General features: G+C 33.1%; 1 protein-coding gene across 1 annotated transcript in view; it reads right to left on the minus strand.

Moving 5' to 3' along the window:
* LOC118198383 (TWiK family of potassium channels protein 18-like) overlaps nucleotides 1–25,052 on the minus strand; it is a 95,395-nt gene extending 70,343 nt beyond the window's left edge. Inside the window, exons 1-2 of the mRNA XM_085807553.1 lie at nucleotides 24,367–25,052; nucleotides 2,235–2,827 (exon numbers count right to left, since the gene is read on the minus strand). Of these exons, the coding sequence (XP_085663679.1) occupies nucleotides 2,235–2,754 (520 nt within the window). The 5' untranslated portion in view covers nucleotides 2,755–2,827; nucleotides 24,367–25,052. The remainder of the gene's footprint in view (nucleotides 1–2,234; nucleotides 2,828–24,366) is intronic.
* Between the last annotated feature and the right edge of the window lie 928 nt (nucleotides 25,053–25,980).

The following is a 25,980-nucleotide window of genomic DNA, read 5'->3' on the forward strand; positions in this document are numbered from 1 at the left end:
AAGAAAATACGTTATATATTCCCTCTTTTAAAGGGTGACTGGGGATTAAGGGATCCAATCGCCAGATCCTGATAATGACGAATTATTGTCCCCCACCTCTTAGTTACTGCGGAACTTGCAAAGTCATTAGGTGTTTTGAAGCAGGAAACATGAAAAATGTGCTGTGCCTCTCTGGGACTCGAACTCTGGACCTTTTGAATGTGTTTAATTCCCATTACATGTATGCTAAAACGAGGGAGAAAGTACCTTATAAAATGAATCTTGATGTCACGATTTTTAACAATAAATAGAACTACAGGTCTGCATATTTTATAAAAATCTTTGTTTATCTGTAAAAACATATATTGCAAGACTAGCATAACAGCAGAAGAGGTAGGTATTTTTCTCCAGGTCTGGACTCTCTATCACTGAAGAATTCTGTATCTTTAGCTACATGCTGATTATGCTGCAAAAACTAATTTAATCTTTCTCAAGATTTCTTTAAAAAAATTATGAATAAAATTTTGGTCGAAATAAATTTGAGGTGCAGTATAAAAAAAAATACCCTGCCTACGATTTAGGTTCTAGATCAAATTTGGCCAAACTAACTATGTTTAGTTTCCTACATGAGACTCATCTTAGAACAAACAGCTTTTTAAATATAACTCTAAGTCAAAACAGAAACAATTACATTATGTGTATGAAAACTTGAAGCAATTTTCGAAATAGATATCGTTAAACCGTTAAAACGACGAACAAATGCTGAGTAATTTGTTTTATGAGTCTTACTATTCTGTCGATGTCACTCTTAGAGTAGGTAATTTCTGTCGAAACAGCATAAAAGTCACTGAAAACATATTTATATATTTTTATTAACATGTTTATATAACTCAAAACATAACCAATGCCATTACAAATTATTGTAGTTTTAGCTTGAATTGCAAAAATAAAGTATTTATGATCTAGTTCATATTTAATTAAGTCATTTAAGACTAGGTTTGATCTCTGTATGTAGTTCCTCATGTTACTCTTGTGGAGAAAAATAAACTATTATTTTTTATGAAAAAGTCCGCTTAATTTAGAACCTTATTTTAAAATAAATTTTCTATCTCAAATTGCTGCTCCTACGCAGCACATGTCGTCGCATCTTACTTGTTTTATTTCTCCCAGGGCAGCTAATTTGAATACAGGAAAAAACGCTAGACCTATCTACATGAGAGAGGGTAGGCCTTCGGCCTCCGTACATAATTTCTTAAGAGAAATTGAGTCGTATTTGCGTTACCGAGTGTTCAGAGGTTTTAACCATTCGGTTCTTGAGGGCTTATCTTTTCCAAACCGATGCGCGAAGGTTGAGTGTAAAGGAAAGTTGCAGGTTTTGTTCGCCAAATTCCCTAATAATCCTTCACTTGCATGAAGAACTTTATTATTGTAAAAATCGAAACGTCTTCTTTTGTTTTCAAATTACGTCCAGTAAATCCTTTGACAATCGCAACCAAAAATTGTAAATGAATTAAAGTAGAAACCTAGGAAGAAAAAGTTTGATTTTTTTTTTTTACTTGAAAAAGAAAGTTTTAAGTATATCATATTTAAGTTTGAAACTTTTCTACAGTAGGAATATATTTTTTTGAATACAGAGCAAGGATAAAAATAATCGTCTATTTGGACTCATCGAAAACCCAATTAGATTCAGTGTTGCAAAATGCTTGTTAATTTAATTCAGATGCTTCTTTCAAAACAAAAATGCTTAACAACTGTTAAAAATACATATTTATCTACCTGCTGCTCTTGAATATTCCGGAATTCCTACACGCGGCTACTGCCAAAGGGAAGCTCTGCTCGCTTTGAATTAGATCCTTTAAACCTGCGCACTTTGATCGTAACATCTAGCATTCTTGGATTAAATGAGGTTAGGTTAAATAAAGCTGCTGCTTTATTTTTGTATAATTCATATAATATAGTACGTGCGTAGATCTAGTGACAAAAAAACTTTACGTGAATGTATCGTAGTTGCGTGATTTTTCATTTTTCAACTCAAATGTCAGGACTTCACTTGGAACAACAACCTTAAAAACCAACTGAATTGTATTGCGTTCTAATAAAATTGGACAGAATAAGAGAATATTGTTAAATATATTTTATTGATGAATAAAATGAGGTAATCACTTTTAATTTGGTTACTGCGTTAAAAGCTTTAACGTAATTACAACTTTTTTTTAGCATTTCCAAAACCTATTTAAATAGAAAATGTGTCTTACCTATAGTTGTGAAAATTGTTCCAGCGTAAAAAAGAGAGCCCCAGAAGGTCCATACTATCTTTTCAGAATCTTCTGGAGCTTTGCTCATTAAATGTTGCTCAAGTTGACCTTCATATTCCTTTAATCTTCTGTATGCTGTACTTAGCCACTCTGTGTCATTGAGATGCCGTGCCTCCCACAAATTTTTAATAATCAGTTCTCTTGTACGATTAATACTTTGTTTCTCCCTTATTTCCAATGGGGCTTCTACCCACTGGAAAAGCAAAGCTCCAAGCGCTGCATATATCATCAGGAATAATAATAAAAGTACGTGCGTAAACCACCTTTCTGAGAAAGCTTTTATTTTTTCAACGACTCTCACGGCAAATGTTCGCGTTCTGTCTTGAAGGGTGATAATGTGCATAGGATTGATGACCACATACTGAGGCTTTCCATCCGCTGGCCATTCCATGCTTGCGGGATGGAAAGACGGAGGACGAAGCAACGTTGGGATGGTCTCTGTTCTTGGAGATGAAGCCATCTTTAATGCATCTACAGACGGCGAGGTTTTAGGACATTAGCATTTAGAAAAAATAATTGTCGGTTGGAACCATCTGCAGAGGAAAAAAATAAGGAGTTGAGGATTATACTAAAATGCAAAACATAATGTATATAAAGCATTGCAAAATTTAATGAGAGCTATGCATCATAGTTAATTATGAACTTAAGGCATGCTGAATTGGAGCAAATAGAATTTATTGTGATGACTATAAGCTAGCCATTTCCACTCAACGAAATTAGAGTCAACGATAGTTCTATTTAAATGCTAATTCAATTGTATTACTTAGGAAAAACACTGCATTATTATAAATTAGTATAATAATGAACCTCTCAGAACAATTATGATGCAGGAATACTTAATGAATCCCTAGTTTATTTATAGCAAATTGAGTTGTGATAATAATAAAAATTACAATTTAAGAATATACTTTAATAATAATAATAATCATTATTATTATTCAAGAATATACTTTAATATCAATAATAATTATACTTTAAGAATACACTTTAATAGTTATAATAGTAATACTTAAAAAATATAGTACTTTATACTTTAGTAATAATAATAATTATACCTTAAGAACATAATTACACTTTTTCTTTATTATAATAATTATTATACTTTAAGAACATAACTACACTTTTTTAATGACAATAATAATAATGTTGCTTCCATTTATCAAACTTAAAAGATTTAAACTTTATAAGAAAAATAAAAATTAAGACACAGTAAAAAGAATCTGAATTTAGTTCATCCAATTCGAAAACTGCATTTACTTATTTTTGTAACCAAATGCCTTGTTACAAACATAATAACAAAAGCATAAACCATATCGAACAAAATTTTAAATACGACAAAATACTAATATTTCTATCCTAGAAATTTCATAAAAGCATTCAGGAGCTGAAGTTCATCCTTCAGCGTTTTGTAGTTACTGAAAGTATACTTCCGTATGTTTACAATTCTCACCATTAACAAATAATTCATAACAAAATGGTATGCATGAAGTAGAGAATTCATTACGCGCTAACATTATATTAGTAATAGAAGGTAACCAAACCGCTAACAACATAAGCCAAAAACATATTGATACATCATATTAAAATTGCTATATTAAAATGAAACGTTCAGTAAAAGACTAATTAAAAATTTAAATCATGTCACTAGTCTTCATTAATTTTTATTCAAATGAGAGATCTTGCCTCATTAGATTAGGTCTTCCACTCAAGAAATAGTTAGTATAATCTTTAATACACCTTTAGAGACCGTTCGTAAAATTACAAAGTACCGTATTCACTCAAAAATAAAGTAGTCCTTTTTTGTTGCATTTTGTTTCTAAACTTTGTTCAAGGCTCACCAGCGGCCGAGCGGTAAAAGCCGCTGAACACTGGTAGTTCGTTCCGGGGTTCGAGTCCCGGCGAACGGGCTGGCTGCATGGGCTTTTTCGTGGTTTTCCCCATGTGTAAGGTGGATACGAGCCAGTTTCCCTTAAAAAGACCTCCACGGGGCATCCCTCCCTTTCCGTGTAGTGCCTAAGGGCGAAGCACGTAATAAATTTAAAAAAAAAAAAAAAAAAAAAAACCGTTGTTGAAATCTTAAATTTGGATGTTGCAATAAATAAAACTGCAGATTTAGATGTTGGATCCTATATAATCATCAAATAACAGTTATTTAATCAAGTATAATAATAAACGATATACAATCCTCATACTATATACAAAAATTACATTATTCAAATGCTAAAGTATGGATGTTTAAGTGCTAAAGTTCAAATGCAAGTATGTACAGAATAATGTATACAAATCATGCAGGTAATTAACGTGTGTATAATTATAATAGTCACACCTATTTCAATGATTTCAGTTTACTCGTAAGTCCGCTGTGGTACTGTCATGCCTAACAAAAAATAGGTAATAATCTATCATTAATATAATAATTTTCCTTTCTATACCATATTAAATTATTGTATTTATTTAGGTAGCTTGCCTTTCATTCTAATTAGAAAACAAATTAATTCTAATCTGAAATGTGCTGAGAAAACAAATTACTTTTAATCAGAAATGTACTGTCATCAAATATTCATCTACTTTTTTTCTCCTTAAAATTGTGTGTAAAAACAATTGAAATAAAGTGTAAAAAACATCTTATTTTCCAGTAAATACAGTATAGTATAATAAAATAGTATATATAGTATAATAAAATAGAACTGAAATAATATAGTATAATAAAATAGAACTGAAAATGTGGAAACGCTAATGAGCTGGGAAACAACGATACAGTTGTTTCTTGAACAGGTAAACCGAATTTCTGAAAGTGGTAAAATCTGAAAGATAAGCATGCTATTAGTCGATTGTTAGTTCAGCAGTTTCTAGAAATCCGTCTGCCCCTCCCCCCAAAAATTGAATATATGAGAGGTGAAAATTGGTACAATGACGGTTATTTTCCACTGGAGAGTAAAGTATCGAAGATACACAATATGCTGTATGATTCTGATAAATTTACAGGTTATCAGAAGTCCCATTTTCTTCACCATCTTATTTGTAGTACTGTCTATTCCAGGACTCTTTTTTTTTTTTTTTCTTTCAAGTGCTCAGTATAGCTAAGTACGTCTGATGGATTAACTGCGATGCTGTTGTTTGCGTGTGCTTGTGAAATCCAAACAGAACATACGGTTACAGAAACAATCTCACACTTTTTCTCACAACCATACGCAAACAACAGCATCGCAGTTAATTCATCAGACGTACTTAGCTATATCGAGTGCTTGAAAGAAAAAAAAATCCTGGAATAGACAATATTACAAATAAGATGGTGAAGAAAATGGAACTTCTGATGACCTGTAAACTAATCATAATCATACAATATATTGTGGATCTTCAATACTTTCCTCTCCGGAAAATAGCGGTCATCATACCAATCCCTAAACCTGGAAAAACATCCACCAAACCTGATTCATATCGTCCTGTCATCCTCCTACCAGTCTGTAGCAAAATAGCCGAATTTATCATTCTCAAATCTGTTAATAACTATGCTAAGAACAAGGGACTCCTGATACCCCAGCTGTAAGAATTCAAAAAACATCACTCAACTGTACATCAGCTTTATCGAGTAACAGAAAGGATTTCGACCGGATTCCAAGAAAAGCTCACCGGCTAAATCTACACTTAGCCCCTTAATCGCTTGAAACAGCGTTTTAGTCATTGACCAAAAATTACTCATTTATAAGATGATGATACTTACATATGCATGCCCAGTCTGAGGCTATAATTCCATAAGTACACTATTAAAATTGCAACTTCAAAACATAACACTGAGATAACTGGCAAACTGTCCTTGGTCCATCAGAAACGACGCAATTCACAACGTACTTCAAATCCCATTAATTGTTGAAGTAATGATTAAACTTTCGAAAAAATTAAAATTATACCACGATATTATTAAGGCAAACAACCCCACAATACAAGTTTTCAACTATAATATCAACTCAGAAGAGTACAGAAAAAGGTCCAAAGCCATCCTCAGAGACGTCATATAAATTATTTGAGTTTTAAAACTATAATAAAAAGTCCAAAAAATCTAGAATATATCTAATTCTATGCTCCAATACCAGTATTCAAAAAATATAAAATCACTTTTAATTATTAATCGCTAATTAGAACCATAGCAAGCTTGACTTACTTCTTCTTGTATGCCCCCTTTCCCTACTCATTCGGTCATCCCTCTAAATTAGTATGGAACTGAAGAGAGCCTAACCCCTCCCCCCTACACATTTCAGATCACACTGCACCCAATAGGATAACTCCTCCACAGCCAACAGAAATCATCCATGCTCCTGCCTATACCCTGATTTATGAACCTGCTCCCTTTCATTCAGCCTCGGACTCTTACCTCTGCTGCCTGCGCTACGACTAACTCTCCGAGAGATTATCGATGTCCGGTCCTTCGTCGCAAATTCAAATCTTCATCTATGTCATCTATCAGGACTATACCCCAATACATCCTTCTATAATTGCTATTTTCTTCTACGAATTTTTCACCAACTTACTGCCATAATTGCTTCATCTTACTTCACGGCCATAATTGTTCTACGAACTTTTTCTGTTCTATTTTCAACGTTCAAAAACGATTATTATTGCTATACTGGAATAGGTCTACACCCAGGCGACCAATACTAATGAACGTTCGTTCACCGAGAAAGGCATTTAATCTAAAAGTGAACAAATTTTATTTGAATTTGCTTACAGTGAAGGAACGCTGATAATTTCTATTAACGATTTCGCTTAGAACCAATATTTGTCAATGTTAGGGAGCAGTTATGATAATTGAACAACTGATTTTTCTTTTGTGAACCCTCCAGAAGTGTCTCCAAAAGACAGCCATGGCTTTAAGTATATGTCATTGAATTTAACGAAAGAAGATCCATAAAGTTGTAGGAATGTTATTTTAGTTTAAGCTAGCAAGTTCTGTTCAGTTATTTACCTCTCCCCTCATTTCCATTTCTTGCCAAAATGATATTTCAGTTTCGCGTGATATGCAGAGCAGGGTAGAAAGACATTATTTAAACTGGTGTCTGAGTTACTACTGACAAGCGTGTTCTGCCGTTCGGCCAAGTTGTTTCACTGAGTTAAGCTTGCTATTTTACTGCCGCGCATATTAATCGCCGGTTTGTGTACATCTGTGGTAGGGCTAAGAGACAACCGGTGTTAATTATCTCTGTGCAGCTTTGTCTGATTATTTAATTTAGTTTTAATTTTATATTTTTATTTTGTGTTGCAGCCAAAACTCTTGGCAAAGTTTACAAGCACCAGGAGTTCCAACTGTAAATTCTTGAGTTGAATAAAAGGGTCTTTTCTCCCTTTTCACATCTTGTCATTGATACAGTTTGAACTTAGTGAATAGTCACTTTACAATTCAAGTAAAGACCTAGATGACAAAGTAAAGTTAATTAAACTAGAATCTTAACAAAGTCTTACAAAGTAACTATGTAATATTAACTCAAAGTCCTTCAGACCCTATTAAACTGTTATCGCTTTGCGTGAAAAATGTACGAAAGTCTTAAAAAGGTTTTAAATATATCTTATTATATTAAACTTGAATTGAATAAAAGGCACAATTTATATATTCAATAAAAACTCCGTCACTTGTTAAGACCATCGAACCATTTATTTCGGAGCAGAAAACGTGAAAAATGTGCAGTGTCTTCACCGAGACTAGAACTCCCGATCTGCAGGCTAGCCGAACTTCCTTTTTAGTTACACCACAAAGGCAAGTAGTAAGGAGGGAGAATAACCTTACAGTTTTCCCCATTTAAAGGGCGCCTTGAAAGGCAGGGACCCAGTCTCTAAACCCTGAACATGACGAATTATCGTCCCATACGTTTTTAGCTCGTGTGTCACTAGTAGTCATTTAGAATTTTTCGAAGCCAAGCATAGGAAACCGAAGTTCGCAATGTCCCACCACGACTTGAGCTCCTAAACTTCCAATCGTTAGCTGGGCTTATTTTCCAATTACACCACAAAGGCACCCGGTAAGGAGAAAGAAAGCTTACAAATGTAATTTTTCGATATTAATGTTTTGTATTAAGTTCGTTAGTAAAACTGTGAGAGCTATAAAGTTATATGTTAAATTCTTTGGTCTTCCACGTTTACAAGAATTCCCACGCATAGAGAGATACAGTAGTTTATAAGTTATTTAGGTAGCATGCTTACAGAAATAAGAAACGTTTTTTAATTTCATTTAAAACACGTACATTTTTTAATTTTATTACCACAGTTTTTAGAACAATACATTGCATGATTTATTTCGAATTCTTAATACATGTGTAAATAAGATATTAGAATATTAAATTTTAAATTAAAATCATCCTCATCAAGAAAAAGCATTTATCTTGTTCCTGCTTTAAGAGATGCTTTCTAACTTTTTCTGGGCTTATCTCAATGACTCTTTTTCTTTTCCGGGAGTGAACAACTTTTGTACTTCCTATGCGATTTTTATTCATTTCAATAAATATATTTTTTCATTTAAATAAGAAAACTATTTAATTCATGCCTCATTCTTCATTTCGTAATAACATGTAATAGCTCATAAATACATCATTCTCGCATCCTGTATATTATTTTGGCATTTTAAGCTAATTAATTATGTTTTCCTACCCCTAATTAGGAATGATTTTGATAGGAGTTTTAAAATTTTAACTGCATTTCTATTCTTGCTTTGTCTTTTAGTGATCTTGCCGTATTACACCATAAAGATTCACTTAGACCAAGTATTATGCAATTACCAATACCTAGGATTTTTAATTGCAACTCATGGTGCTACAGAAAAGATCCTTACCGATTACCAGTTAGATTTTCAATTAAGAGAACGTTTTCGTGGGTTGTGAGCTTCCGTCCAAGAGGTAAGTAGTACGAACGAAGAGACGAAGAAGAGACAGAGCGGACAGAAAGACCAATCAGGAGATTAAGTAAGGTGATGTACGGTAGCACATGCGCAGATATGCAGGTAGACGTAATGGGGGAGTGTTTGAGTAGTATAAAGCATGTTGTCGGTGTAAGATCAGTATTTCTGGCAAAGAGATTGCACGCCGTATAGCAGTTAAAATCACACCGAGTTGCTGCCTCAGCGAGAAATTGCGAATAATCAATCTGTTAGACGACATCTGGATGCTTTTACCCGAGGTCGAATCATTGGGAAGTTGGAGGAAGGCCGCAGTGTGACAAGTGTGGCTGCAGAGTTCGGAATTGCTCACAGCATCGTTTCACGACTTTGGAGACAATTTCAAACTACAGGAACAGCTATCCGGGGGTTTAGTAGTGGTCGTCCACGAGGAACCACACCCGCAGATGACCGGTATATTGCCTTACAGGCCAGAAGAAACAGGCGGCAGACAGCGGGAGAAATCGCTAGACACACGACACAGGCGACTGGACGACCGATATCGCGTTTTACCGTGGCCAGAAGACTGCACGGTGGTGGTCTGTTTGCACGACGCCCTGTACGGTGTGTACCTCTAACGCCTGCCCATCGGAGAAGGCGTTCTCTGTGGTGCCGGGAACACCGGAATCGGAGAGACAATGAATGGGGACGAGTACTATTTACAGATGAGAGCAGATTCAGTCTGAGTAGCGATTGTCATCGCATATTCATCTGGAGAGAGCGGGGAAGCCGCAATCATCCCTCGAACATCATTGAAAGGGACAGGTATGGAGGTGGCGGTGTTCTCGTTTGGGGAGGCATCATGCTTGGTAGTCGTACAGACCTTCACATCTTCGACGCAGGTTCAGTCAACGGGACCCGTTATTGTAACGAGATTCTTCTTCCATATGTGCGTCTTTTTAGAGGCGCTATGGGTCCGCAGTTCCTTTTCATGGACGACAATGCACCATGTCATCGCACAGTAGCTGCCGAACAGCTCTTAGAGACTGAGGATATTGAACGTATGGATTGGCCGGCTCGATCTCCGGATCTCAATCCCATCGAGCATGTATGGGATTTTCTAGGCAGACGCTTGGCAGCTCGTACCTTACCACCAGTAACGATTCCGGAGCTTCGATTGGCGCTGCAAGACGAATGGGCAGCAATGCCTCAACAACTCATTGAGACCCTCATTTTCAGCGTGGGCAGACGCTGTGAAACCTGCCTAGCAGTCAGGGGAGATCATATCCCCTATTAAAGACCGGATGTTTCTTGCTGGACACCCATCACAGGGATGTTTCGGCCTTCAGTCGCATTGCGCTCCATGCTACTTTTCAATAAAGCTTATTTTTATCCCTCTGATTTCTCTTTTAGTAAGTGTTGCTTACATTACTCATGTCCTTACGTATTGGGGATCTTACGGTATTAAATGTGTTCATTTGGAAAGCTTTTGTACAAAATTATATTGAAAAAACCGTCTCGTCCTTAATTTTTGCACACCAGTGTATAGTTGTTTGTGAAGTCTAATCCAAGTGTGCTTTTAGACCTCCAGCCTTGATTTTGTAAGCTGTAAGTCGCCTATTTGTAGGTTTAGTACCGCCAGGAAGAGACTTTTATTTTGCATATTACTTTAGGTTCTGTAGCACAAAACTGGTTTAGCGTGTGATTGCAAAATTATATTTCTGGTCAAGTCAATAATTCTTCAGCGCAGTTAAGAAGCTCACTGGCCATTAGGTACTACAACAAAAACTCACAAAATGTCAAGCAAAGCGCTAAAAACTAATTTAAGAATTACTTACCGTAAATCGTTTCCTTTTTGTTGAATAATTTCAGCAATCCAGAAACTTACATCAACGCATAATTTTAAAATGTGTTTCTGATTTGAGTTTATTTCGAGTATCCATTTAAGTTCCCTTGATGTAACAATATCACATCCCTGAATATTAAAAATGATAAAAGCAATTGCATTACTTTCTAATAACTTTCTTAATATGTTTCCTTTTTGGGGGGAATGTTGTTTTATGCACTATATTTGTAAGAATCAAAATTTTGTGGAATTGTTTCTTGTCACTTATATTTTTTATTCCTTGTACATAAAGTTTCGAAGTTGTTATATATAAATAAACAGTTAAAATTGCTCATGAATGTAAATACCATATTATTAAGATAACATAATGCATAAATAAAGTGTTTTAGGAGTACTGAAACATTTAACGCATAACTCTGTCATTACAAATATCTGTATGTACCATCGCATAATAATTTTATTTTCATTAAAATTCTTTACTTAAGGAATATATAAATAGTGTAATACAATATTATAATCTTAAAAATTAATCCAGAAAAGTTTTAATTCTCTAATCATTAATATATCTTAAATCTTTTCTTTTGAATCAAAGTATTTAAGAGCATACTTTCGGATTTATTCATCAGGAAAGTGTATACTCTCTATTAAAAAACAAAATAATGATAAATGTTAAAATCTCATGTCTTCGAGTAAATAGAGGTACAAAGGAAAATAAAAGGAAGAATGTAAATAAGTCGTGCATGTTCATTAATCTTCTTTACTAGTCACTCTTTAGTATTCAGGTTCAACTCTCTATTTCTAATATTTATAATTAATAATACGAAGCCTTAATTTCACGATAACTATCGTCCTTCCAATAGATCTCTTTGAAACAGTTTATTTACTTTATACACATAGTATGCTATATTTTTTAAGCTGTAATGTACTTTAAACTGTAACATACTTGAACATACATACAGAAAAAGGTTTATGTCCATTTGAAGGAATTTTTAGACTTCAGTGTCCCACAAAAAGTATTACATTTTCTTTTTCACTCAAATATCACATATGGAAAATTCTGTTAAATATATTAACAGTAAAAAAGTCGGAGTCCTTCATATAGTAAAGAAAAATCCTTTTTGATTTTACGCAATGCATATATGTGGGGGGAAGAAACATTTTGCTTTAACGTTTAAAGATAGAAAAGGAGCTTTTCGATATATTTAATCCATTTCGAGTTACTGTAAAAGAGAAGAACCAAACCACGAAATATACCACTGGCAGCTAAGAAAATCTTCTCTTAAGCATGTCGATGAGATTTTATTGGGAATGAATTTCAAAACCCTAAGCATTTTCTATCTGAAGAGAATAAATTAATGAACAAACAAAAAATTATTTATACACTCTTTTTCACATCAAACTATTCACTCTGGGAATACGTTTAGTGCAAAAGGATCAAACGCTGAGCTCCAGGCCTACATGAACACGTCCTGCTTCAATAATTTATTGATATTTTTTTAAACTCAATCTCAAAACCTAAATTTGTTTTGTCTTCTCTAGTTCAGCTATAAACACATGTTAAAGAAAGTGCATCATGACAGAGTTTCTTTTAGTCAATATCGCAAAACACGCAAAGGTTATCTGCCTAAAGAAAGGGATACCTTCGGGCAGATAGTCTTTATGTAAAGGATTTCCTTAGTAAAACTGCATCATACTGTCATTATTCATAAGCAAACCAAAAATGCGCCCACGCAACTATCCCGTTCGCAGCAATTCGAATCCGGCTCCCCACATAGCTAATATCTGTTCAAAAGCTTTGAATTCCTTCTCACCATCATAATTAAGGAAATTTTTAGCACAGGCCATAGTGGAATTTAAATACAGGTCCACAGAAAATATCCAGGAGATGCGAATATCAGTTTTCTAATTTGTGCTAATCATTGAAAATTTAATGAAGTGCAGGTTCACCCCGGTTGACGCTCTTGTTTAGTACCCAAAAAAAGTCACGGAACAATATGTTGATTGAGATAGCCCTTTTTTTAGATATCTTTCTGATAATAATTGTGTTTTAATAAATCTTTAATTGATTAATTCGCCTCTCGCTTAAAAATTTCAAAATTTAAAGCAACTGTTAATGAATTTTATGATAAACAAAATGTTTAAAAAGGAAAAAAAAAGGAGGAATCTATAAACCCGTGTGTGAAAATATTTATTACATTTGTTTGTTAAACATTTCAAGCAAAGTAAACTAAACTACATTTATGTTGAATTCAAGGGAGCCGTAGATCAAAAAAACTTCAGAAAGCTAATTTATAGAATAAAAGAAATTTAATATTACTCTCAAATACTGTAATTATTTTATTGCACAAATCCTGGCTACTATTTCAATACTGCAACGAACTGAGCAGAATAATGTTGTTTATTGATTTTAATACAAATATATCTGTTGTTTTTAGAATAAATAAGCAGATCAAGTTATCTACTTCAAGTTAAAAAGCATAAAATTATCATATTAATTTACATATATTCTCTTCCTCTGCTGGCCTACCTGTAATCCGTCGGATAACGAAGCCCAATACTGGTAGTTCAGCTCAAGTTCAAAACCTGATAACCGATAAATTAAATGGGCATTTTCATCGATTTTTTTCCATCTGAAACGTGAATACGAGCCAGTTTTCCTTAGGGATTATTAATAAAAATAGAAATATAAGTACAGTGTAAAGTTGTTAGGTATTTTGAAGCTGGAGAAGTGGAAAATGGGCAAAACCTTCGCCGGGTCTCAAACCCAGAACCTCTCGAATACGCTTCCAATTACACTACGAAGGCATGCAGAAAGGGAGGAGAAAATACCTTATATACTCCTTATAAGGGGGGACTGGAGATTAGAGGATCCGATCGCCAAATCCTAGTGGTGACGAATTATCGTCCACCACCTTTTAGTTAGGGCGCCACGTGTATAGTCATTAGTTTTCTGAAGCAGGAGACTTGAAAAATGTGCAATGCCCTCTCCGTGATTCGAACTCATCTCTCAAATACACATCGAAGATGCTTCCATTTACACGACGAAGATATGCGGAAAGGGAGAAGAAAATGCTTTATAACAGTCCAATGTAATAGCAATCGAGCTAAAATGTTAAATGAAAAATTCAATGGGAAATTTCAGATATTGCCCACTGCAAATACGTATGTTTCCAAATACTTTCTCACCTATGCATAGAAAGAATGATTACTTTTATTTCAAAACAAAGTTTGCTCGATATTTTCACAGAAAATAAACTAATTAGAGAAAGAAATACAACACATTCGCCTGTGGAAAGTAAAAGTGACATTTTGTAGCGCATATTGCTGGGATTCTGGAAACCATACTATACCAAATGAAGGCCGAGAATAGCCGATAAACCACACAACGCTTAGGGCTCTTAATATGAACTTATTGATGCATAAATTTTGAAGTGGAGAGATCAGACGTGATCAGTAATTCATTTATTGAGTAAGATCAATCTTAATTCTATTCAAATTTGTGCATAAAATCTACAAATTTTAATTTTCAGGTTGGTGTGAGTGTTATGTATTTATGACGACTGTATGAACTTTTTCTTTCTAATACGCTGGAAAATTTAATACAATCCTGTGAAACAATGTTGATGCAAATAAGCGATAAAAGACAAAATTTTAGCTTTATTTTAAATTGTTCAGGTAATAATGAGAATGATGCAATTAAAGTTGACGTGTTTGATGATTATTCAGTTGATTCATCTATTTGGATTAATGATTGTTCAACACTTTTGATTTCATGAAAATTCAGTTCATTTCCCTGATCATGCTCGGAGGCAGGCACCAAGAAAAGTGGGGAGGAAGGCACGAAGTTTGTTGCTGTGCTAGAAAGAGGAAAGCCAAGATTTATAACCGAAGACTTTATTTGAGTAGTTGTACAAATTTTCAGAAATTTTTATTCTTCTTAAAATGAGGGATACTCATGTCGTATATGAGGTGCAGCTATTAATTTTTATTTTTTATATAGCGACACTAAAATGTTATTTTTAAATATGGAAATAAAAACAAGTAATTAATAATTCATAACTGAAAATGGTTCCATTAATTAATTTAATAACTTATTAAATTTTATTTGCATTAAATTTAAAATTCAGTAGCTTCATAATTCAATAATAATAGTCGCATAAAATAAAAAGATCAATAGCTTTTATATTCGAACACTCAATAAAATGGGAGAAGAAAAGTGATTAAAACAAATTAAAAAAATACTGCTTATAAAATAAAAAGAGAAGTAAGTGTGTAGAGACATTAGGTATTTTTTGGAAGCCGGAGAGATGAAAAATTAGCAACCGCCTTCGCCGGGAATCGAACCACGGACCTCTGGAATACCGACCTAGTGTGCAGAACCACTACACCACGAAAGCACGCTAGAAAAGGGGGAGAAATACCTTATATACTCCCCTTCTTAAGAGACGACTGGGGTTTTCATCGCCAAATCCTGGGTGTGGAGAAAACTCATCCAACACCATTTTAGTTCGGGCGCCACTGTAGAGACATTAGTTATTTTTTGGTAGCCGGAGAGGTGAAAAATTAGCAACCGCCTTCGCGGGGAATCGAACCACGGACCTCTGGAATACCGGCCCAGTGTGCAGAACCACTACACCACGAAGGCACGCTAGGAAAGTGGGAGTAATACCTTATAGTGTCACCATCTAAAAATAAATAAATAAATAAATAAAAGCGATAGATTGTACGTTATATCATTACCAAATAAGATTTTTAATTCGTTATTTTCTTCGTGTTTTTCATAAAAATTTCAAACTATGTCTAAGATTTGGATCACAAAGTTCAAATTTTTAACCCAAAGGGCCAATTTGCCCAGAAGGGCTAATCTTTCATATTATAAGGTTTCCTCCAGCCTTCTTAGCGAGCCTTCGTAGTGTAGTGGTCTGCACGCTCAGTGCGTAATTGAGAGGTCCGCGGTTCGATTCCCGGCGAAGGCGTTGCATATTTTTCATCTTGCCTGCTTCCGAAAAAATACCTAATGTCTGTATAATATTTTGTAAAGCATTTATAATTTTTGATCGAGAAACTCAATGACTTCAAAGTGAGCAATGGCAGCACGGTACGGAAAAAATAAAACAATACATCTTCAGCGCGCGAGACTGTGTATCCGAAATTCTAAAGATATGCTCTTTTAAATATTTTGTGATATTGCAGTTGAACTGAATTTTATAATACCTTGTATACTCCCCCTTTCACAGGGCGACTGGGGTTTCTAGGAGACCCAATCGCCAAATACTGGGTGAGAGTCATCATCCACCACCCTTTTAGTTTGGGCGCCACTGTAGAGACATTAGGTATTTTTAGAAGCAGGCAAGATGAAAAATTTGCAACGCCTTCGCCAGGAATCGAACCGCGGACCTCTGGAATACACGCCCAGAGTGCAGACCACCACACCACGAAGGCATGCCAAGTAGGCGAGAGAATTACCTTATACCTTATTTAAGCATACTTCTATTTTTAATGATAAGCCCTTTCTGTAACAAATGCAAGAATCCCAAGATTCATGTCGGGTAAATACTGAGTAAGAATGTCCTTAAAAATACGAGAAAACGCCCGAAATTTTTAATTATCATTGGTAATAAACTTTTAATGTTATCCTTCTTTTTCATTAACCAATTATTATGATTTAGACCTTTTTTAGAACTTCTCTTTTTCAGTTTCCTCACCAGAAATGTAAATCAGTTAAAGAGAATTTAGGCTAGGGTTTTTGGATTGTAAGACAAAGTGTGTTTCTGCCTCTCCAAGCCACATTACTAGATTTCAACAGCTCTGCTACGACTGCAAATCTTTATTTGCTGCCAAAATTTAACTGTTACGCCGGTGAGAAGTTCTGAATCAGCTTAGAATTTTAAATTAATAGTGTAGTCTTAGTTTAACTCTTGAATTTATTTGTTACTTTCAATTATATCGCCACAAGTGATAGCCAATTTTATAAGCACGAGGCATGCATTTCATGTTCAAGTTCTGATTTAATGAAAGGTCTATTTTATCCTTTTCATGTTTCTCCCGTTGACTTTAAACACTGTGATAATTCACTTTAAGGGATGCTAGTTTATGCTACCAAAGAAGGTCAAACTCTATGAACTTATAAGGTAAAGATTAGCTCGTACAAGAAGAGAAAGCATTTTCTCCCACCTTTCAGCATTCCTTCACGGTATAACAGTAGCACACTCGACGCGTATTCGAGATGTCCAGGTTCGAGTCCCGGCGAGGGCACTGCTCATTTTTCACGTCTCCAGCATCAAACCTAATGCATCCACAAAGTCAAGAAGCTGATGACAAATAACTTAGAAGCTAATATGAGCAAAATTTGGAACAAATGTTGTCCTTAAGATACAAGAAAAGGATATAAAATACATAACTGACTTTATAAAAAATATATGATATTAAAAATAAATCATATGTTACTTGACAAAATTTTACGAAGCTTCGGTTTTCAAAGAAGTTAAAGACAAAACTTACTTTTCCGCCAAAAATTAAATGCCAGCTTTACATTTCTTCTTTTAATATATTTCTCTTTTTCGTTAATTTTTTCAACTTTCTGAATAATTATATAATTAAATTTAGCCTCAGGTTTTATGATAATAAATGATAAATTCTTCAATGCTGAAGTATTCAAACTGGAGCTCTCATAAAACTCAAACTGACAATATACAGAAAAACATATATATACTCTAACATGAAACAATAAAAACACTACTCTAGCAGAGAAGAACATAACATAATTAACTTACGTGCCCAAATTGCAAATTTGAACTTGCCAAAAATTGTTTAGGGAATTCTTAGCGCATAAAATTTGCATCAACTGAATAAGCTATGTATCATCATTGAATAATTCAAAATGGCAATTGTGAAAGCGTGACGTACTTTCTGCACAAAACATGCTGAAAGATCTAATTAAGTGAATTTAAATAGTCTAATTAATTAAATACTCTCAAGGGCTTGAAGTATAAGTGTTCCATCAAAATAAAGCAAAAAAAGTGTTAGCATTTATTCTCTTTCTATTAATAATTTATCAGCTATTAATCTCTTTTTATCTATTTATTCAGTTAATAACCCTTTTTATTTTTGAAAGAAGAATATTACATTAATATTAATTTTTTAGTTCTTTGTCTGAATGAGACGTTAAAGTTTTCACTATTTGTATTCCTGAGATATTGCTTAAAGATCACAAATTTAGTACCATATAGAAATACCTTAAAATGCTATTAATTTTAAAAGTTGTGCATAACCAGCCACAAATGCTCACGTCTGAACTATAATTAAAATAACGGAGTCTTATTTTTTAAACAAAGTATTTAATGTCTTTGGGTAACTTATCAAAAGCCGAAAAATCATGATTTTGATATTTATCTCTAAACATGTTTATTATAAAATTGTATGCCTACGGTGTCCATTTTTATTTATCTAAAATGTTGTAATTCTTTAACGAAGCCTTCAGTTGAGACCATAATAAAATTAGTCGCTTTTGGTTTTTCGACGTCGACGACGTAGACATGCTTTTCCATTATAACATAAAGGCCATAACTATCTACTCAACCACTCGCTCTGTTATCATAAAGTAGCTTATATCTACTGCAGTTGTATTTCCTGCAAGTAATCTGACATCCTTTATTACCTGATGTCTGTGGTCTACAGACGAATATTGCTTCTGCTTCTAATGAACATCATGCCACAACTTCATTATATCCTCAAGTGCTGCTTTTCACCACAGCTGACTAACATTTCGAGTACTTTTTTCTTCCAATGTCAGCGATGAAACATGGTTATACCAGCTCAAAGAAACAAAAATAGCACATTTCTTACTAAGTTAATAGAATTCTTATTTCTCATTACGCCTTCGAACGATTCTCTGCGCTCCAAACATTTACCGATTTTCTTTCCATCTCCTCTACTCGTGAAGTCGAAAGTGATACTGAAAAACTTTATGTGTTAGGGGTGAGAAGTTATTTTCGAAAAAATGTGCTCACACGATCTACTCAGCACATTACTTATGCCTCGTGAAATACGGAAATACATACCCTGCTGTAAATGCATTTTTATTGCTGTTTTCTGCCATCGCAATAAACCAGAACAGCAAACTTCCTTTCAGTCAGTAATCGAAGTCACGCTTCAGTCTTGAAGTACCCAGATAAAAGACAGAGAGAAAGTACCGGGAAAACAAGCATGAACCCAAAGAAATTTTATAACTTAGCGAAATACGAGCTGATAGCGTTAAATTCGATCCCTGCTGTGAGAAAGAAGCGACATTACGGGGGAAGGGGAAGTAATACTGTGGTTGTACTGCCAATTTTTTTTTTTTTTTTTTTTTTTTTTTTTTTTAATGGCTTGTATGTATTATGAGCCCGTTAACATTTCTTTCATTTTACTTAATTCAGGAAAATGTGTCAGTTGACTGTATGTTAAAACTTACGATCCATTGTGCCTGTGATTGAGAAAATTATGTAAAATTATGCAGTGATAATACGTAAGAAGTTTTTTAAATGTACTGCCATGTAACAGAGTCGACTCGGTGCACAGGAAAAAGGGATGTTGATTCTAATCCTTCTGATTATACACATCCATAATGGAATTTCTGAGTTTTGATTCACTAGCTAAAAATATATTTAGATACCACAAACGGTCAAAATGTCACAAAAATTAATAAATTATTAAAAAGTATTTAAAGTTTTAAAGCAATATATGCCGATATTGGATCATTACGTTCTTTAAGAAGCTAATTATTAACCAAATTCAGCTTTTCACACTTTATTTTTTCTTAAATTTTGATGATATATGCAGCCCCCAATCTGTTGAAGAACAATGAGTATTTCATACCATGGGCAGTATCCAAGGATGGCATCCAATAATCTAGATCAGCGATTCTCAACCGATGGTGCGTAACAGAAAAATAGGATGTACGCAAAGAAACAAAGTATTTTTAACTATTAAATTCAAAAATTTAATACCCCACTATCTCATTTAAGTTTTTTTCTCTAACACTCGTAAATTTATGCGATAAAAGCTTTGGGTCAATATCCGCTCATAGGTTTTAGCAAAATAATTAATTTATATTTTTACCAATAGTCTTTTAGCCTTAGATAACAAAATTTGTCATAAATGATGTTTTTAAAAGGAGTAATAGAAATAGATGTTCTACTTAATATGAAATAAAAATACGTTCCTAAGAAAAATAATAGTATCTCATTAATTCTCTTAGAGTTTATCGATTTATTAGCATGTCAGTACATTATATCGCCATTTCCGGGCTCATATTGCTCCATTTTCAATTAGAATCATTTTTTACGTCGGTTTGCTGTCTCCAACAGCAGGTATTTCGTCTTCTTGTTGCCTAGTATTCCTTACTTTTCTACGCAACTTGAGAATATTGTCGTCTAGTTTTGAAGAACTCGTAATATATAGTGCATTTAAATATTTGTGAAAAAAGTTTAAAACAAACCTAGATTTTCAAAATGGAAAAATGGCTAGGATGGACTACACGGAAAAGTGATGATTCACAGGTAATGAATCCAGGACAATCTACTAGCACTAAGAATACTGAAATGAAAGAAAAGTTGTTAATAGAAAATATAATGAAAGTTAATTATCATTTGCGTTTACTTGGAATAAAGATAAAATGGATCCTCAACCTCAATGTGTTGTCTGCGGTGAACTACTATCCAATCAAAGTATGAAACCGTTGTTTCTTAAAAGACATCTTGAATCTAAGCATACCAATTTAAAGGCTAAATCTGAAGAATATTTTCAGAGGAAATTATCGGAGTTCAAAAATGGTAAAAAAGTAATGAAAGGTTTTGTTACTTCAAATGAAAAAACTTTGGAAGTTAGTTTACCTAAGAATTGCCAAGACTGGGCAGGCTCATACGATTGGATAAAACCTTAACAGCAGCTAAAGATATCGTTTTAACATCATTCAACGAAAAAGCGACCAATGAACTTAATGATATTCCGTTATCAAATGATACAGGAAGTAGACGAATTCATGAAATGACAAATTCCTTAAAAGAAACGCTTATTCAAAAAACAAAACATAGTGAGTATTTCGCATTGCAATTGGATGAAAGTACTGATAAAACGAGTTTTGTTCAATTATTTGATTACATATGTTTCAAAGAAGATAAACGAATTGCCTAAGAGTATTTATTTTGTCAATCTGTTCATGATAGAGCATCTGCAAATGAAATTTTCAAAGTAATTGACAATTTAATGTCTGAGAATGACATTCCTTGGAATAAGTGCATTGCCGTATGGCTTTAACAGGAAAACATTCCGGTGTTATTTCTCAAATAAGGAAAGTCGCGCCTGAAACTAAATTTACCTCCTACTCCATTCATCATGAAGTTTTAGTAACTAAAACAATCCCCGAAAACCTGAAAATCGTTTTGAATCAAGCAGTGAAAATTGCTAATTTTATTAAAAGCCGAGCTTTAAATTCAAGAATATTTGCAATTTTATGCCAAGATATGGGCAGTGAACATGAAATGCTTTTGTAACATTCCGAAGTAAGGTGGTTATCCAGAGGCAAAGTTTTAAATCGTCTTTTTGAACTTCCCTCAGAAATTCAAATTTTCCTCTGCGATTCAGAATTTTAATTGCAAAAATTTCTATTTATTGAATTATGGTTGGCGAGTTTATCATATTTAGCTGATATTTTTGGAACTTCCAATGAATTAAATGTAGCAGGTCAAGGAAAAAGTGTTAATTTGTTTACCATTAGAAATAAAATAATCGCAATGACAAAAAGCTCCAGTTAATAATCAAAGAACTGCATAATAATATTTTAAGTTTTTGGCCACTTTTAGAAAGTTTTCTAATGGAAGATATTTTTTAAATAAAAAAAGAATTAACATCCGACATTCAAAATCATTGTTTTTCATTGATAAATGCTTTCAAACATGTATTTTCCCAAGGATTATGAAAACGAAAATTGGATTAGAAGTCCACTTTGTTCAAATGTACCTGAAATTTTATGTCGTGAAGGAAAAAAAACAGTTCACAGAAATTTCTCTTGATCAAACTGTAACTGAAGATTTCAAAAATAGTACACTTGTTAACTTTTGGCTGAACCGAAAAGAAGAATTTAAAGGTATTCCAGATAAAGCTATTATTATTATTATTATTATTATTTTTTTCACAACCTATTTGTGCGAACAAAGATCTTGTTGCATGTTATACTTGAAAAACAAATACAGAAAAAAAATTTAAAGTGTATCCTAATTTACGGTTAAAACTAAGTGAAATAAGACCAGACATAAAAAAAATTGTTTCACAAATTTCACACTAAATTTTAGAATTAAAATATTATACGTATAGTTGAAATTTTGGTAGTTAAAACGGTAACCATTCTTTTATCTGAAATTTTTTATGTAGGGGTGTTTAATAAAAAATAGCCAATAGGTTATGCAAATGGAAAAATATTTTTTAATATTTCTACTAAGAAATTGAGAAATAATCAATGTAACATGTAGCACCTCTGAAAGTGGCCAGTATTTCTATATTGACCACTTTCAGGAGTAATCTTGTGCAGTAGGGTTGTCACTATAAGAATTTTCTTATAATTCTTTTCTCATTCATTAAACCTAGCCTCGAATTTTATATACAGCATAAAATACATATTACTAAATTTAATGAGCAAAGGCTGTTAATAAAATTTAATGAGCAAAGGCTGTAAATAAAATTTAATGAGCAAAGGCTGTTAATAAAATTTAATGAGCAAAGGCTGTTTATAAAATTTAGATTTGTTTTCATCTATAGTTTGAACAACATATTTGATCTTGCACCTTTCAAAAACCTTATGATGATGATTCACAACCACTACGTTTTTAAAATTTGGAAAGATTATATCCAAAACTTTTAAAATGATGGCTCTCTGTATTAAAATAAACTTCTGTGCTTCGTAATTAAAAACTCTAAATAATATATAACATAGGGTTTCATCATATGTTAAATGATTTAAATGCAAAATTAAGGATAACAGAGCTTGTCTGAACAAGGGCTCCAGTGCAGTCTGCGAGAAATCAATATTTCTGTTTGAAATAAAGAAGAAGAAACTAACTCCGATAAGTATTGCTTAGACTTGTTGTATTATTAAGTATTGCTTAGACTTACTATTAATCGTAATAATGCATAGTATTTTATTATAATCTTTCCAAATACTGCACATTTTCGGGCGCCAGTGTGAAGTTTTATCTCTATCGAGATTCAAATCGCGGAAATATTAACCTAGCAAGAAAATACTGTAAGCGTCATCCCATTAAAAAAGGTCTCCAATACCATTAAAAAAGGTCATACTTTTAAAAAAGGTCTTACAATGAAAAGAAACAAACCAACTTACAGTCTCAGTTTGTCAACTAACATTTTTAAGTTTATCCAAAACACTTTAACTATTTACTACGAAGCGTGACGGAAACTGATGAAATCTCTGAAATATTTGACATTAGGAAGGAAATTTTGTAAATATAACGCTGATTTTTGTTCTTTGACTTCTGGTTTAGTATTTATTCGGCGTGTTATTGTGTCTTAATTATTAGAAGAAAATCACTTTAAATTAATACACAATTTCTTTTATACGTGAAGAACGAAATCTCTTTTTACTTTGATTGAGAAAGCAGTAAATTTCAGAATAGATTTCGATTATTATATTCAAAATCTAAAGCTACTATTATTAAATACCTCTTAAATTATGGACATATTTTATTATGCTTATTACGAACTTACTTTTTAACACAATGCTACTGCTAACGCTTTTGTTTTTAAATGATCTGAGTTAAACGATCCATTTAAAATATAAGTAAGACTCATAACTGAATTCACACTTGAAACTCAATGAGAAGTCACCTTGATCAAAGTAATCTGATTATTAAAGCTTTATTTTAAAATGACTTTTAAATTACAATAACTGTTTGAAATAAATAATTTCTTAATCTTTTACTCGGAAAACCACTTCTTTATTCTCACAGCTGCGGTAAACTTCAGATAAAAGTTCCACAAACCATACGCAGGTTTTGTTAAAATAACTAGGTCTAATTAATAACTGTAATAAAAACGTAAAAAAATAAGATAACTCAAATATATACTAATTCTGTAAAATACTTTACAAAGAAACTTAAAACTGAGATTTCTTTATGAAGTTTCACCAAGCTAAAAAGCTGTAAGATTTATTTCCTGCAAATTTATCATCCTTGAAGTTCAAATATATTTATCAATATTTTTCTTTTCAAACTTTTTCATTTTTAAGGAAAGCATTTTCATTTTTAAGGACACTTGTGCAGGCTTTCAACATATAACACGAAAACGTTAAAAAATTATGAACTGTTATAAAATTAACTTACCTGAAAGTAGGTAAAGGGTGATCATTTGGTTGGCTGTTTTACATGGGATTCAAACTTTAAATGCGACAACAAAGTTTTAATCTATTAGTTCATAAATTGGGCATGAGTGTTGTAAACATTCCCCAATTAATTTCATTCACAAATAATAAATGTTATATTTTTAGTCTGTTAAGCCCAACTTTTATCATCCTTAATGTTCGTAGCAGTCACTAGATAAGTCATTTGACTCATAACAGTGCATAGGTGGTTGTTTTGGAGAGCTGAGTTGGAATGAAAACTTCGTAAACCATAGTTACGGCACTAACGAATAGTTTTGAACACGATCCAGAGAAATATTGATTGGATTGCAGTACCTTAACTGAGTAAGCTTTCAGCCACAGCCAGTACGAATATAAGAGAGGATTTCTGATTGCAGCAGTTTTTGTACAAACAGCATAAAAAAAGTCTACTCTCATGAAAGGCACCCGTTGCATCTCCTTCACAAAAGTTACATCTGACTTCCCAGTTGTAGAAACGACTTGTGTTGGCGGCTTGCCTTCACCTCTGAAAGAGATTTTATTTTTTTTAATTATTTTTCTTTTTTTAAATTTTATTTATGTTTTTTCTTTTCTCCGTCGCGACTATTTCTACTTTCTGTGGCGGTTGATGACATTTTCTACTCTGAGACAATTTTAGATCCGGACGCATTCGGGCGTCTGTGACTGACTGCGATTCACACGAAGAAAAGGATGGAGTGTGGAGAAGACACATAGAAAGCTCATGGCATATTTTCAGTTCTTCTAGAGGACAACATTTCTTTATTGTTTTGTATCCACGTGTTCTCCGAGATATATAACTGCATCTAGCTTTTGCGACTTAATGTTTTTTGAATTCTACAATCAACAGGTGATTACTCGTTCATTTGTGTTATTTACAGTTCCCACGATACCATGTACGTTAAAATAATACTAATAATGATCATTCAAGCATTCTTTATAGCAAGACTATAATGTAATGAACTTTAAAGGCCACCTAAAAGTTAAGGTTGTATTCATATTCTATTTTTATCAAGGCAGGTTCTAGTAAATGAACAAGATGTGCATACACGCAGAGTGTCAGATCCTTAGGGCATCATTAGTACACTTTAATAAGTTAAGTTTAAATATAATTTACTAATATTATCCTAATAGTGTCATCGGTTATGAAACAGCGAACGTGACATTTATTAATAAACAATATTGCATCCATTAACAGTTCATTTCCATAGAACTACGTTATAGACGTTAAAAGTAAATTAAAAAATCGCAACATCATTTTCAGTAGGGCACTAGTTAATTTATTTTACAATATCAATTAGAATGTTTCATTTTTATTGCAAGCTGTTTGCTTTAAGCAAAAAATATATACAGAGTCAGGTGTTTTCCGATTAGTGAAAATCCACCATCATAATATTTTTTATTATATACGATTAAAAAATACGCAAGATTTCTAACGGTAAAGAATTTCAAATCAAAATGCTCGGAGAGAAGCGTAAATTAACTAAAATTAAATTATGAAAATTAAATTATGAAATTCTCAAATGGGCACATGATAACTTTGTTTTTAGTAGCATATGATGAAAACTACTATGATATC

This window comes from Stegodyphus dumicola, chromosome X1, assembly GCF_044657685.1.
Source record: "Stegodyphus dumicola isolate Sdum_Otavi_A_Nest chromosome X1, ASM4465768v1".
NCBI lineage: Eukaryota > Metazoa > Arthropoda > Arachnida > Araneae > Eresidae > Stegodyphus > Stegodyphus dumicola.